The sequence below is a fragment of the Monodelphis domestica genome, chromosome 1 (genome assembly GCF_027887165.1).
Source record: "Monodelphis domestica isolate mMonDom1 chromosome 1, mMonDom1.pri, whole genome shotgun sequence".
Taxonomy (NCBI): domain Eukaryota; kingdom Metazoa; phylum Chordata; class Mammalia; order Didelphimorphia; family Didelphidae; genus Monodelphis; species Monodelphis domestica.
In genome coordinates, this window is record NC_077227.1 from 387,397,469 (window position 1) to 387,414,647 (window position 17,179).

General features: G+C 36.1%; 1 protein-coding gene across 1 annotated transcript in view; it reads right to left on the reverse strand.

Moving 5' to 3' along the window:
* Positions 1-4,143, reverse strand: part of LOC103106743 (serine protease inhibitor Kazal-type 1-like) — a 38,450-nt gene extending 34,307 nt beyond the window's left edge. The window contains exon 1 of the mRNA XM_007474094.3: positions 4,036-4,143. Coding sequence (XP_007474156.1) covers positions 4,036-4,090 — 55 coding nt within the window. The 5' untranslated portion in view covers positions 4,091-4,143. The remainder of the gene's footprint in view (positions 1-4,035) is intronic.
* Between the last annotated feature and the right edge of the window lie 13,036 nt (positions 4,144-17,179).

A 17,179-nucleotide genomic window follows, 5' to 3' on the forward strand; every position in this document is an offset into this window, starting at 1 on the left:
TGCTCCTAGGTAGAATGAGCCAATATAATAAAAAATCACAATCTTCTCCAAATTAATCGATTTATTCACTTCCATACCCATCAAAAACTACCAAAACATTTTTATAGAATTAGAAAAATAATAACAAAGTTTGTCTGGAAGAACAGTAGATTAAGAATATCAAGGCAAATAATGGAAAAAATGTGAAGGATGGGAGCCTAGCAGTACCATATCTTAAACTGTACTATAAAGCAGTGGTCATCAAAACAATATGGTACTGGTTAAGAGGCAAAAGGATGAATCAATGTACTAGAGGTAAATGACCTCAGCAAGTTAATATTCAATAACCCAAAGACCCCAGTTTTGGGGACAAGAACTCACTATTTGACAAAAATTGCTGAGAAAATTGGAAAACAGTATGGGGGGAAATAGGTATAGATCAACATCTTACACTCTATACCAAGATAAATTGAAAATGGGTAAATGACAAATATAAAGAGTGAAATCATAAATCAATTAGGTGAACATAGAATAGTATACCTCTCAGATCTGTGGAAAAGGACAGAATTTAAGATTAAGCAAGAGACAGGGAATATTGCAAAATTTAAAATGAATGACTTTGATTATGTCAAATTTAAAAGGTTTTGTAGAAACAAACAAATGCAACCAAAATTAAAGGAAAGGCAACAAACTAGGAGAGTATTTTTATAACAAAACTCTCTGACAAAGGTTTAATTTCCCAAATATATAAAGAACTAAGTCAAATTTACAAAAAATCAAGCCATTCCCCAATCAACAAAAGACAACGGAAGTGAATAAGCAATTTTCAGATAAAGAAATCAAAACTAACAATAAGCAAATGAAAAATGTTCTAAATCCCTCCTGATTAGAGAAATGCAAATTAAAACAGTTCTGAAGTACCACCTAGCAGACTGGCCAATATGGCAGCAAAGGAAAGTAATAAATGTTGGAGGGGATATGGCAAAATTGGGACACTAATACACTGCTGGTGGAGTTGTGAACTGGTTCAAATATTCTGGAGGGCAATTTGGTACTATGCCCCCAAAGCTTTAAAAGAATGCCTGCCCTTTTATCCAGCCATACCACTGCTGAGTTTGTACCCCAAAGAGATATTAAGGGAAAATACTTGTTCAAAAATATTTATAACTACTCTTTGTGGTAGCAAAAAAAAAAATTGGAAAACAAGGGGTTTTACATCAATTGGGGAATAGCTGAACTAATTGTGGTATATATTGTTGATGGAATATTGTTGTGCTGAAAGGAATAAAGAAATGTAGGAATCCCATCTGAATTGGAATGACCTCCAGAAATTGATGCAGAGCAAAAGGAGATGAACCAGGAGAACATTATACATAAAGGTTGATACACTGTGACACAACTGATTTTAATAGACTTTTCTACTAGCAACAATGCAATGACCCAGGACAATACAGAGGAAATTGGGAGAAAGAATGCTCTCCACATCCAGGGAAAGAACTGTGGAAACAAATGTATCAGAAAAATATTTAATTGATCACATAATGCAACTGGGATATGATTGGGGTATTTATGTTAAAGGTTCTCTCTACTGGAGATATGAATAACCCAGAAATAGGTTTTGAACAATGTTATATGTATAACCCAGTGGAACTGCTTGTTGGATTTGGGACAGGGGAAGGAAAGGCTGAGGGGGGGGGGGGCATCATGAATCTTGTAACCATGGAAAAATATTCAAAATAATAAAAAAGAGAAAAAAAAGAAACATGTTGCTGGAATGATTTTATATTCTAATAGTCAAGAAGATCTGAGTATAAATCCCAACTCAGATACTTCATGGCTATGTGACCTTGGGCAAGTCTTATAACATCCATGTGCCTCATTTTTCTCTTTGGTAAAAATGAAGACATTTGGACTTGATGATTTCTGAGGTCCCCTTCAGCTTTAAATCTATAATCCTATAAGTCTATAACATTCTATGAACATTTGAATTCTACAGGGAATTCTCTTAGAATCCTTGTTAGAAGCTGATCTCTGAAATTTTCATGTTAGTGTTTATAAAGCCCTTCCTCACATGATCAGAAAACTGAGGCTCAGAGAGATTAATTAACTTGTCTATTATCTCATAGCTAATAATTACAGCCAAGTTTCCCAACCTAGCACCCTGTCCTTAAAGTTGAGAGCTCTTTCAATTCCAACTCAGGCTTTACTTGAATCTATCTTTGAACAACACAAGTAACTGTGAGTGTAGATGCATTGTAGGTGTATTGGTTTGGGAAGAAGGAAACCTGTATCCATATTCTGGTTCAGTCATCAGTTGAATGTCCTTTTGCAATTCATTTCCCTCTCCATCAAAATTACAACAATAGCTAAAACACTTACTTTCAGAATGTTTAGATTCAAACTAGATTAGGTAAACAATAATGAATAATAGCTAGCAATTGTGTAGCACTTTAATGTTTTCAAAACTCTTCACATATTATTTAATTCTATAATCATGGCATCTTTGTAAATTGGGAGTTATTGTCCACTGTAAAGATGGGATTAATGCTTTCCTAGCTGTTTTTAGATTTTAGCAAACAGGAATCCCTTAATCCCTAAGTAGGATGGGGGGGGGTGGCATCTATGACCCATGTTTGACTGCCCTCTGTGCAGTCTGAAGCAAAACTAAAGCTGCAATTGGTCCACTTAAAGTGGAAGAAAGGCACAGGAGGTGACATGAAGAACTGTCTTTAAAAATGGTGGTAACTTCCTGTGACCAGTTCTTTCACCTTCAAATTTGATCTTGAAGTTGCTCTGGCTTTGGACCTGAGACTGTTCTAAGATTTTCATTTAGAACTCCCATGTGGGTGAGTGGAAAGGCTGACTCCTTTCCCTGGATTTTCTGGAGCTACTAGCCTCTGGAGAGGCCCCTCATCTTGGAGGAGACCTCGTGGCTAGAACCCTTGTTTAATTTACCTCTGGGCCCCCTTTTGCTAGGGTCTCTGGAGCTCTGCCTGGTTCAGACCAGGCCAGAGTAATTATCTTCTCATCTTCTCTCTCTCTCTCTCTCTCTCTCTCTCTCTCTCTCTCTCTCTCTCTCTCTCTCTCTCTCTCTCTCTCTCTGTAATTTTTCCCTTACTTTCACTCTCTCTCCTTTTGTAAATAAGCTACCATAAAAAGTCATTCTAACTTGAGTAATATATTTTCGGTGACCATATTTTTATTTATTTAGTACAACCATTTAATTTTAACACTTACACCACCTTTGGGGCATTTATGTGGCAGAGTTGATAGTGTCAGCCTTGGAGTCAGGAAGACTCATCTTCCAGATTTCAAAATTGGCCTCAGCCATGACCTAGCTTTGTGACCCAGAGCAAGTCATTGAACCTTGTTTGACTGAACTATTCATGTGTAAAATGAAATGCAGAAAAAAATGTCAAATCACTCCAGGATATTTTCCAAGAAATCCCCAAATATAGTCATGGAAAGTCAGACACAACTGAAATGATTGAACAACATCAAATTATTCCCAGTCCATAAATGAGGAAACTGGTTGAAAGATGGCAAGTGATTTGCATGAGATCACAGAGCTAGTAAGTGTCTTAGGCAGTATTTGAACTTAGGTCTTCCTGACTCCAAAAGTACAACCTTGCTTTCAATTTTTCAGTTTTTCTCTGTGTCTGTCTTTCTGTCTCTGTCTCACTATTTTTTTTAAATTGATATTTTCATCCATCCTTCCATTTAGTGCAATAATCCTGTCTATGATTACCCAATCAGTGTCTTTTGGGTCCTCTCACTTACTAACTGGAGGGCTAGTTCCCTTCTCTGGTGTCTGTTTTCCCCTATGTAAAGCAGAACTAATCAAACTTCCATTCCCTCTCACACAGCAGAGTTGTGGAGGAAGCTTCCAGCCTCAGGAGATTCTTAATGTAGCCAATTTACCAGATTTTAATCCCTGTACACTGTTTTTAAAAACTTCTAGTAGGGTGCAGCTAAAGTCAAATTAGGTTCTGGATGGAGGGCCATCTAGGGGCTACTGGCTCCAAGTCATGGGCAGTGTACCAAGGGGAAACTTACCCATGAAGCAGCACAGAGCCATGGAGAACAGCAAGAATATGCCGAGGGGCCTCATGATCAATCTTCTTTAGCTCTAGCTAAACCTGAAACTGAAAGGTTTCAACAGAGAATAGGTGTCATGAGTTCAGAGGTGCTTGAGAGGCCTCCATATATAGTCCCCACAGGGCCGGTGGATGCCACCTGCTGACTTACATCATGCTCTCAGGTGACCCATTGCCATAGGCCAGCCCTAACCAGATCTCCACCCTCTGGACTGACTTGCCTTGAGACACTGTGCATAGCCAAGCAATTTCACTGCCCTTCCCCCACTCAACCCCAACTTCTGTCTGTGTATATTTTAGGATTGCGGGTGCCTTACTCTTCCAGCCCACCTGAGGAATCTAATGAGTAGATTTTTTTTATGTCCCCATCATTAGCCCCCAAGATTTCCCTGCCCTATTTATCCCATGTCCCTTTTGTGTTTTCACCCCTCTGTTCAGGCTTTGTCCTTTAAGAATTTGTGTGTGTGACCCCAGAATCTTATCTGGGTTGTTTGTGCCCCAGAACCTTCCTCATTCTTGCTCCATTCTCTAGATCTCCATCCCCTGTGTGTGTCTGTGGTCAGTTAGTATAAGTATGTGGTCATATGTCTATTTGTGTGTATATATATATGTCATTTGTATATTTATAAATATGACATCTATGTGGTGAAGTAAATGGAGAGCTGAGCCTGGAGGCAAGAACAATTGAATTCAAATCTGGCTCTAGACATTACTAGCTATGTGACCCTGGGTAAACCATTCTACTTTTGTCTGCCTTGGTTTCCTTAATTATCATAAGAATAACAATAGTACCTACCTCCCAGGGTTATTATGAGATTTAAATGAGACATCTGTAAAGCACTTTGAACTTGATCTGGAACATAGTAGAAATTTAATGAATGCTTGCTTCCTTCTTTCTTTCCCCTAGCCTTTTATAGAAGGAATCAGTATGACATCTATTCTATCAATAGGTTGAATTGAACTAGATAATATCTATAGTTTCCATATTGATCTGAATTTTTAGGGTACTGAAAGCACATGAGATGATGGTAAGACTGCTATTTGACCTCAGAGAACTTGGGTTCAGATCCTACATCTGCTGTTCCTATTTTCTGTGTGAGCTTCAATGAGTTATTTAGCCTACCCAAATATTGGTTTCCTTATTGGTAAATTGGGAGATGGGATAGAAGACTAGAAAAACTTTGAAATCTCTTCTAGCTCTCAACATATGGTTCCATGTGCCCTCCTATACTCCTACTAGAAAAAATAATCTTCTTTTCTCTTTTGAAAGTATGGAAACCTTCCTTACTCTTATCTTATCTACATAGCAACCATGAGGGAAATAATACAGAAGGTATTCTTCCCATTTTACATATAAGAAACTAAGGCCCAGGGAGATAAAACAAAATCCCCAAGGACAAGGAGAGGTTAGTGGCTGAGTAAGAGCCAAAAATCTTTACCTTTTGACTCTGTGAAGTAAGCCATCATTCTGGAGTTTGGGGAGAGAATATAGAAACAGATAAGAAGCAAGAATCTCTCTTAACCTTTACTATACATTTCTAGTGAAATGGATGATGGGAAATCTCACAATGGAAGCATTTGAAATCCAAATGAGATGTTTCCAGGTCTACCTGGAAAGAAGGTGACCATCAACGAACTTTCCAAATAGAGAAAACTATATATAAATAAATAACTATATATAATAATATATGTAAAAATTAAATTATATCTCTAATAACAAAAATATTATATTTTATGAGGTTTATTAAGAATCATTAGAAATCAAAAAAGGAGGAACAGTGGAATAGACTTGGGGTAAATTACCTCAGCAAGGCAGTCTATAATAAACTCAAAGATCCCAGCTTTGGGGACAAAAACCCACTAATTGATAAAAACTGCTGGGAAAATTTGAAGACAGTATGGGAGAGATTAGGATTGGATCAACATCTCACACCCTACACCAAGATAAACTCAGAATGGGTGAATGACCTGGATATAAAGAAGTAAACTATAAGCAAATTAGGCAAACACAGAATAGTATACATGCCAGATCTTTGGGAAAGGAAGGACTTTAAAACCAAGCAAGTGCTAGAAAAAAATCACAAAATATAAAATCAACAATTTTGATTACATCAAATTAAAAAGTTTTGTAAAAACAAATGCATCCAAAATTAGAAGAGAAATCACAAATTGGGAAACAATCTTCATAACAAAAACCTCTAACAAAGGTCAAATTACTCAAATTTATAAAGAACTAAACCAATTGTACAAAAAATCAAGCCATTCTCCAATTGATAAATGGACAAGGGACATGAATAGGCAATTTTCAGTTAAAGAAATCAAAACTATTAATAAGCACATGAAAAAGTGTTCTAAATCTCTTATAATCAGAGAGAAGCAAATCAAAAGAACTCTGAGGTATCACCTCACACCTTGCAGATTGGCTAACATGACAGCAAAGGAAACTAAAGAATGGTGGAGGGGATGTGGTGAAGTCAGGGCATTGATGCATTGCTGGTGGAGTTGTGAATTGATCCAACCATTGTGGAAGGCAATTTGGAACTATGCCCAAAGGATGCTAAAAGACTGTCTGCCCTTTGACCCAGCCATAGCATTATTGGGTTTGTACCGCCAAAGAGATAATAAGGAAACAGACTTGTACAAGAATATTCATAGCTATCCTTTTTGAGGTGGCAAAAAAATGGAAAATGAGGGAATGGCCTTCAATTGGGGAATGACTGAACAAATTGTGGTATATGTTGGTGATGGAATACTATTGTGATCAAAGGAATAATAAAGTGGAGGAATTCAATGGGACCTGGAACAACCTCCAGGAATTGATGCAGAGTCAGAGGAGCAGAACCAGGAGAGCATTGTACACAGAGACTGATACACTGTGGTACAATCGAATGTAAAGGACTTCTCCATTAGTGGCAATGCCATGATCCTGAACAACTTGGAGGAATCTACGAGAAAAACCACTCTCCACATTTAGAGGAAAAACTGTGGGAATAGAAATACAGAAGAAAAACAACTGCTTGAATACATGGGTCTCCGGGGATATGGCTGGGGAGGTAGATTAAATTAATATCCTAATGCAATTACCAACAACATGGAAAAAGGTTCTGATCAAGGAAACAAGCAATACCCAGTGGAATTGTGTGTGGGCTGTGGGATGGGGGGGGGGGTGCATGGGGAGGGAAGGAAATAATGTGATTATTGTAACCAAGGAATAATGTTCTAAATTGACTAAATAAATTAATTCGAATAAAAAATGAAAAAAATAAATCAAGGAATAAAAAGGATACAAAATAAAAACCATGTGCCCATGGCTGATTACCCCATTAAAAAAAAACCCGCACTTAGCTTACCACTATACTTTCTGCATCATTGCAAAGGAAAGAGTGTTTGGGAGGAGTTACTGCCAGTTATATACCAATAAAGTGATCTTGTCAATGTGGAGACTCAGGAGAGATTATAGGGAATTCTGTGAAATACCAAGGATTTCTGGGGATTGAAGTCTAGGGTTCAAAATCTCCATTCATACATTCCCTCCTGTGAGCCAAGGAAGACTAGTCTCTCTGATGGGTCTTGTAAACATACCAGCTATGAAATTACAATAATTTAAGGATAAGAGGAAAAGAGAACAAAACCAATGATTGGCATAAGAGTATGCATACAAAATAAATGCATTGGACCCCACAGAGTTGAAATAACCACATCCCAAAGTTCACTCTGGATCTTCTGGTGAAGCTTATAGTCTGTAAAGGCATCTTCATAGTGTCTTCTCTGAAGAGTTCACTTTCTGGATTTGGAGAGGTATCATGTTTCTTAACCTAAAATTACTCTCAAAAGGAATTTAAAATGTACAATTTCAAATAATAATAATCATAGATACCCCCCATGAAGAGGGTGATTAAAAAACACAGGGATCACTTAGGGATGCATGGCTGATTTATGAGGCATATAAATCAATTGAAAAGATAAATCAAAAACATAAAAAAAATCCAAATAAAAAAAGATAATTTCTGGATGAAATATAGACTATCAAAGTCTTATGTGTAAAAATTCTAAATGAAGAAAAATAAATCTATAACAGGTCCTTGAATCGGGGGCCAATTAAAATGATATAAGCAATTAAGCATTTGCCCAATCAGTAGCCAGGACTACAGAAAGTTGCCACATTATGAAAGTCAGAGAAAGGACTAGATTTTAGGAGCTGAGTAGGAGACAAATTAGAGATACATGGTAGAATGTGGAACAAGGAAGACCTGCCTTTAACACATACTAAACAGCTGCAACCTTAAACCCCAAACACATTCAAGTCCTCTTGTCTTTGGCTCAAAATTTTCATAAACCCCATTGGGATTGGTTGGTCTCTGACCTTGTGCTCGATTGGCACTATGCAGTTTAGCTTTGTGCTTCTTTGGCACTGCACAATGCATCTTTTTGTATTCTCTTGTCCTGGAATCAGACAGAATCATTAAGCAAAGTCCCATAATTTTTTTTAAACAATTAATGGCATAATTTTTTATAGTCTAAAGCTTTTTGGGTATGCATTGACATTATAGCAAATATATTTTAAACTTATGTACCTAAAAAATCAAAAAGTTAAAGAAAATCTCAATGCTGGTGACATGTACTTCATATATAAAAAGGAGAGAAAATAAAACAAATAGTATTTTGCACATTCAAGAAAAATATAATAATAAAAGAGTTTTAAAAATAAAAATATAGCATATAATCATTAACAGACTGTATAAGCTAAGGAAATGTAGGTTTCTCACCAAAAATGAGATCCATTTCCTCTTCATACTTAACCATGATCCACTATGAGTACAAGCAAATGATTTTCACAAAGTAACAGTTTTTTATAAAGAACAGTAGTAAAACAGGTAATGCACATTCAAAAAGTATCAAAATTCCCAAAGTTATAATAGTCCACTTAATGATAATAGCAAATAAACCCACAATCATATTTTATATGAGTCTGCTGTATGGCATTTAAAGAAAAAAACTTAGAAGCTAATGGATACTTGTCACAAGTTTTTCAGGTATAGCAATGTTTCAACCTTAGCTGAGATTTTTAAAAAATCTATTACTGTCATCATTACAAAAATGTGGCAGAAGAGTGTAGAAAAAAACAAACATTTGTACTGTTGATGTTGGGTAAAGTGAGCTGAAAAATTATAAATGAGAGATACTCCTCTTTTGGGAACCATCCAGGGGTACCATGCCCTGGGATCAACTTCCCAGCTCCTTTGCTATGAGACTATAATGTCCCATTGGGAGGTGGGGATTATAATTGTACTTCACTTCAGCTACTAAAATGGACCTTACCTCCTGTTAGAGGCAGGCAAAATAATCAGAGTTGTTGAAAAAAATCTAAAAACCATATCTAAAAACCCCTTAAAATCAATTTGAGATATTTATCTCATTAAATTTTCCAAAGGTTGTTATACAATTTGTAAAAATGGAGATTTAAACCCCAGACTTCAATCCCCAGAAGTTCTTGGTAGTTCCCAGAATTCCCTATAATCTCACCTGAGTGCGAAATCACAAATTATTATTTAAAGGGACTCTCTGGCTATTTTGGGCTCTCTCTTCTTCTGCTTCTAAGCACACGCGGCTCTCTACCTGGCAGGCAAGATGTAGCAAGTGAATTGTGAATGTGCTAGTGCTCTAGGCATGTGCTTTTCTTATTTTGTATTTCTTTATCATTGATTTCCAATAATCTTTAATAAACCTCATGAAATATAATACTTTTAGTAGAGAAACTAATTTAGCTGTTACAGTAATGGCAACAACTAGATTGGATGAGAACTTATCAATTTTTTTTTTTTTAATGATAGCCTAGATAATGATTTCTAAGCCACGTTTCTCCAAGGCTTTTTAGCAAAGCCTCTTGACTCACCTCAATCCTGCCTGCCTGCTGCACTCCTGCAATCTGGACCCAGATTGTGCTCACCTTGTCCCGGCCCTTCCCACCCCAGCTCCTGGCTCCTGGATCTTGGCACCCGGCTCCTGGTCTCTCTCTCACTCACCTGGCCCAGCTGATCCCTGGACCCAGCAATTCTGGCTTCCAACCCAGAAGGCTGCTGGTAGCAGACCCAATTTTTTCAGGATCAAAAACCAGGTGGTAAAAATGGGGCTATTCTTTTCTTTAGGCTACAATTAGCCTCCATGTCGACTGGGGACAGGGCATGGCTGCTTTAAAAGGATATCTTTTGACTACAATGATTCTTTTACTTAGCTCACCTGGGAGTCAGGGGAAAAATTCAACTCCATGCAATTCTTTGGCCCAATTTGAGACTCCAAAAACCCACCCTGACTTTGGGGAGGCAGCTCAGTGTCTCAGTGAATTGAGAGGCGGGCCTAGAGATGGGAGGTCCTGGGTTGAAATCTGGCCTCAGACACTTCCTGGTGGGGTGGCCCTGGGCAGGTCATTTAACCCACATTACCTCCCCCTTACCAATTTCCTGCCTTCTGACAATAGGCATCTAAATGAATAATTAAAAAAAAAAAAAACAAGGAACTTTAAAGATACTGGAGGCTATACTTTTAAGTCTTTTCAGACTCCAATGTTTTATAAAAAATTCTGTATTTTATTGCATTTTGCTGATTGTTTTGTTTAAGATTTAATTTTGTGGTTTTAAGTTCATATATTACTGTATTCAATACTATTCTGTTACACTGAATCATTTTAATGCACTGGGTTTAAACTACTTTTAAATTCTGTTTCTTTTCCCCTATAACTATACTGAACAAATATTATTGAGTAAGCCCATATAAAAACAGTTTTTTCTATTTTTGACTTTGTAAATTGTCACATAGAGGATAGATGGACTCCATCAGAACATTGCTACAATTGTATAACAACCTTTCAAAAATTTAATGAGCTAAATATCTCAAATTGATTCAAGGGGTCTTTTGACATGATTTTTAGAATCTTTTTTCCAAAATCTTTGGTCCATTTGCCTCCCCATAACAGGAGGTAAGGTCCATTTTAGTAGCTGAAGTGAAACACAAATTTAATCCCCACCTCCCATATTTATAAAAATGTGAATGGAAGCTGGGAAGTTAATCCCAGGGCAAATAGTACCCCTGCAGCATCTCTCATTTATAACTCTTCAGCTCACTTTACCCAACATCAACAGTACAGAGTTTTGGGTTTTTCCTAGACTCCTCTGCCACATTTTTGTAATGATATCTAGATTTCTTGATGATGTGCTAGACCCTAATGAGTTTTACTTTGTTTAAATGTGTTTACCAAGGTTGAAAGATTTGCTACATTTGTAAAAATTGTGATAAATATCCATCAGTTCATAGGCTTTTAAAAATGACATATAACAACTCATATAAGAAATGATAGTGGGGGGTTTGTTTGCTATTGTAATTAATTGGATTTTTGAGAATTTTGGGGATATTGATACCTCCATATTTGTACTACAGTTCTTTATAAAAAAAAAAACTGTTACCTTGTAAAATTCATTTGCTTGTACTCACAGTGGATCATGGCCAGATAGGAAGAAGAAATGCATCTCATTTTTGGTGAGAAAGCCTTGTATTCTATATTTTCTTAGCTGACACAGTGTGTCAATGATTATAAGCTATGTTATTGAATTCAAAACTATTTTATAATATTTTTCTTGCATGTGCAATATATTATTTCAGTTTTCAATTTTTTCTCTCCTTTTTATATTTGAAGTACATGTCACCAGTATTAAGGTTTTCTTTAACTTTTTGATTTTGCAGTAATATAAGTTTAAAATATATTTGCTATAATGTCAATGCATGCCCCAAAAGCCTGAGACTATAAAAATGATGCCACTAATTGGTTAAAAAAATTATGAGACTTTGCTTAATTATTCTGTCTGATTCCAGGACAGGATATACAAAAGAGCCATTTCACAGGGCCAAAGAAGCAAAGCTAAACCTGAATTGTGCCAAAAGAGCACACAGGTCAACAAATAAACCAATCCAGGAAGGATTGATGCACTTCTAAGTCAATACAAAGGACTTGAACCTAGTGTGAAGACTCAAGGTTGGGACGCTTAACATACATTAAGATGTAGGCCTTCCTTATATCCACACTCTTTGTGAAAATACTTAAAGATGAGTATCCCTAACTTGGATCCTACTTGGCTTCTATAATCTAGTCCTTTTTCTGTCTTTCATAGTGTGGGAAACTTTCTGTAGTCCTGGCTACTGACTGGATAAATGCTTACTTGCTTATATCATTTTAATTGGGCCCTGATTCAAGGACTTGTTACAGATTTATTTCTCCTTTACTTAGAATTTTTACACATAAAACTTTGATAGTCTATATTTCATCCAGAAATTATCTTTTTTTTATTTGGATTTTTCTGATGTATTTTTAATTTCCCTTGCCAATTGATTCATACATCTCATAACTCAGCCATGCATCCCTAAATGATTCCTGTGTTTTTTCCATCACCCTCTTCAAGGGGGGGGGGGGGAGTTAAAATATTATTTTTTTTAATTGCAAAGTTTAAGTTCCTTTTGAAAAGAATTTTAGGTTAAGAAACATGCCACCTCTCCAAATCCAGAAACTGAACTGTTTGGAGAAGACACCATGAAGATGCCTCCAGACCACAAGCTACAGGAGAAGGTCAAGAATGAACTTTGGGTGTGGTTGATTGAACATATATTTGTATGTATATTTTCATGCCAAAGGGGACTTCCCCCTAATTGGTTTTTTGTCAATGTGTATAGCAATTATTAGTTTTATTCTTTTTCCTCTTATCCTCAAATTATTGTAATCTTTAAGTGGATTATGTTTTCATGATTCTTTTGGAGAAACTGCTTTCCCAATAACGATCAAATGGAGAATTGTAAAAATGGAGATTTGAACCCCAGACTTCAATCCCCAGAAGTCCTGGTAGTTCCCAGAATTCCCTATAATCTCACCTGAGTGCAAGAACACAAATTATTATTTAAAGGGGCTCTCCGGCTACTTTGGCCTCTCCCTTCTTCCGCTTCTAAGCACACGAGGCTCTCTACCTGGCAGGCAAGATGTAGTAAGTGAACTGTGAATGGGCTAGTGATCTAGGCATGTGCTTTTCTTATTTTGTATTTCTTTATCCTTGATTTCTAATAATTTTAATAAACCTCATGAAACATAATACTTTTAGTAGAGAAACTAATTTAACTTTTGCAAATTGTAACCAGTTTTGATGAAGTCCTTCCACCCTCTATGTGACAATTTACAAAGCCAAAATAAAAAAATAAGGCTTTTTTTTACATAGGCTTATTCAATAATATTTGTTCAGTATAGTTATAGGGGAAAAGCAACAGAATATAACAGTAGTTAAAACCAAGTACATTAAAATGATTCAGTGTAACAGAATAGTATTGAATACATTTATATATGAACTTAAACCCACAAAATTAAATCTTAAATAAAACAATCAGCAAAATAAAATTTAAAAAATGTTGACAGAGAGATGCAAATGAAAACAATTCTGTGGTCCCACTTCACACCTAGCATATTGGCTAACATGACAGCAATGGAAAGTAATGAATGTTGGAGGGGATGAGGCAAAGTCGGGACATTAATTCATTGCTGGTGGAGTTGTGAATTGACCCAATCATTCCAGAGAGCAATTTGGAACTATGCCCAAAGGGTGAAAAAAGACTGCCTGCCCTTTGATCCAGCCATAGCAATATTGGGTTTTTACCCCCAAAGAGATAATAAGGAAAAAGACTTGTACAAGAATACTTATAGCTGCACTCTTTGAGGTGGCAAAAAAGTTGGAAAATGAGGGGCTGCCTTTCGATTGGGGAATGGCTGAACAAATTGTGCTATATTTTGGTGATGGAATACTATTGTGATCAAAGGAATAATAAAGTGGAGGAATTCCATGGGAACTGAAACAACCTCCAGGAAGTGATGCAGAATGAAAGGAGCAGAACAAAAAGAACATTATACACAGAGACTGATACACTGTGGTACAATCGAATGTAATGGAATTCTCCATTAGTGGCAATGCAGTGTTCCTGAACATCCCAGAGGGATCTATGAGAAAGAACACTATCCACATTCAAAGGAAAAACTGTGGGAGTAGAAACACAGAAGTAAAACAACTACTTGATTACATGGGTTGAGGGGATATGTTTGGGGAGGTAGACCCTAAATGAACATCCTAATGCAAACACCAACAACATGGAAATGGGTTCTGATCAAGGACACATGTAATACCCAGTGGAATTCTGCATCTATATGGAAGGGAATTGGAGAGGGGAGGGAGATAAAGAATATGATTTTTGTAACCAAGGAATAATGTTTGAAATTGACCAAATTAAAAAACAACAACAACAAAAATGCTGAGGCTTTTATAAAATATTGGAGTCTGAAAAGTCTTAAAAATAAGTCTCTTTAAAGCCTCCAGTCTATTTAAAATTAGTTTTTTTGTTTTTTTTTTATTTCACTGAGATTCCTTTTGTCAGTACTGTGGGATCTCCCATAAGGAAGCACATATATATATATATATATATATATATATATATATATATATATATATATATATATATATATATATATATATATGTGTGTGTGTGTGTGTGTGTGTGTGTGTGTGTGTGTGTGTGTGTGTGTGTCTGTGTGTGTGTGTAGATAGATAGATAGATAGATAGATAGATAGATAGATAGATAGATAGATAAAACATGGGTTTTAGGAATTTCAAACTGGGCAGGCCCAAATGGCAAAGAGTTGAGGGGGGATGAATTTCTGCCATGAATCTCAGGTAACATAAGTAAAAGGATCTGTGCACTCAAAAAACATCCTTTGAAATGGGCAATGCACTGATCTCTCATAGAATATTCCATGAATGTAATCAACTTCCTGTTTAGAAAAGTCTCCCTTCTCCTTGCTACCCCTGACCCCGAGACCCCCTGCAGAGGTTAATTGTTGCCTAAAGAACAAACACCCCAGTTTTTACAAACTGGTTTGTGATTCTGGGGATTTTTTCTTAGGGAGTTCTTTGATGGCTTGTTCAATTTCTTTTTCTGATATGGGGTTGTTTAGGTAATCTATTTCTTCCTCTGTTAGTCTAGGCAATTTATATTTTTGTAAGTATTCGTCCATATCACCTAGATTGCCATATTTTTTTGCCATATAATTGGGCATAGTAGTTTTTAATGATTGCCTTGATTTCCTCTTCATTAGAGGTAAGGTCTCCCTTTTCATCTTGGATACTGTCAATTTGGTTTTTTTCTTTCCTTTTTTAAATTAGACTGACTAGTACTTTGTCTATTTTATTTGTTTTTCCAAAGTACCAGCTTCTAGTCTTATTTATTAAATCAGTAGTTCTTTGACTTTCAAATTTATTAATTTATCCTTTGGTTTTTAGGATCTCTAATTTAGTCTTCATCTGAGGATTTTTAATTTGTTCACTTTCTGGTTTTTTAATTTGCATGCCCAATTCATTGACCTCTGTCCTTCTTAATTTGTTTATATATGAACTCAAGGATATAAATTTCCCCCTGAGTGCTGCTTTGGCTGCATCCCATAGGTTTTGAAAGGATGTCTCACCATTGTCATTTTCTTCAATGAAATTATCAATTGTTTCTATGATTTGTTCTTTAACTAACTGGTTTTGGAGAATCATTTTGTTTAATTTCAAATTAATTTTTGATTTACATCTCTATGTACCCTTACTAATTATTATTTTCATTGCATTGTGATCTGAGATACTTGCATTTATTTCTGCTCTTTTGCACTTGTTTGCAATGTTTTTATGCCCTAATACATGGTCAATTTTTGTGAATGTACCATGTCCTGCTGAAAAGAAGGTGTATTCCTTTTTGTCCCTATTTATTTTTCTCCATATGTCTACTAACTCTAATTTTTCTAAGATTTCGTTTGCTTCTCTCACCTCTTTCTTATTTATTTTTTAATTTGATTTACCTAGTTTGGATAGGGGAAGGTTCAGATCTCCCACTAGTAGAGTTTTTCTATCTATTTCATCCTTGAGCAACTCTAGTTTCTCCTTTAAAAATTTGGATGCTCTGCCATTTGGCGCATACATATTGAGTAAAGATATTTCCTCATTGTTTATACTGCCTTTTATCAGGATGTAATTACCTTCCCTATCTCTTTTAAGTAGATTTTTGGCTTTATCCGATATCATGATTGCTACTCCTGCCTTCTTTTTATCATTTGATTCCCAATAGATTTGGCTCCATCCTCTTACTTTCACCCTATGTGTATCTACCTTCCTCATGTGTGTTTCTTGCAGACAGCATATGGTAGGGTTTTGGATTCTAATGCACTCTGCTATTCGCTTGCGTTTTATGGGTGAGTTCATTCCATTCACATTCAGAGTTATGATTACTAGCTTTGTATTTCCCAGCATTTTGATTTCTACTCTTGGTCCTGCCTTTTCTTCTTTCACTATTTCCTTCTATACCAATGTTTGTTTATAGTCAGTCTCCCCATTCCCCCCCCTTATTTTACTTCCCTTTCTACCACCCTCCCTTCTTATTCCCTCCCTTATTTTCCCCTGTAGTCTTTTTGAAATTTCCCCTCCTCCCTCTCCCTCCCTTGTACTGCTTCCCTCCCCACCAGTCCATTTTTTACCCTTCTACTCCCCTATAGGGAGCAAATCTATTCTCTGCCCCAATGGATTGGATTGTTCTTCCCTCTTTGGGTCAGTTTCAAAGTATGTAAGAGTTGAGTATTTCTTATCTCCAACCTCTTTACCCTTCCAGTGTATCGATGTTCTCCCCCCTCCCACCATGAGCTTCTTTGTGACATATAAATTTACCCCCATTTGTTTCTTTTCCTATTTCTTTTAGTCATAACCTCTTTTCTTTTTTAGTTCTAGTCATGTATATATATATATATATACATATACATGTATATGTATTTATGCATGCATATATCTATATATCTATTTATGTCTTGTCCTTTCATCCTATACAGTTTGTCACTGTTCCCTCTGAGTATAATTCTTCTAGATGCTCAGGTGATGGCAACAGTTTTTAAGAGTTACCAATGACCTCTTTTCTTATAGGGATACATATCATTTTAACTTATTGAGTCTCTTAAAAATTGTTGTTGTTTTGTTTGTTTATTTATTTTTCCCCTCTTTTTTAATTA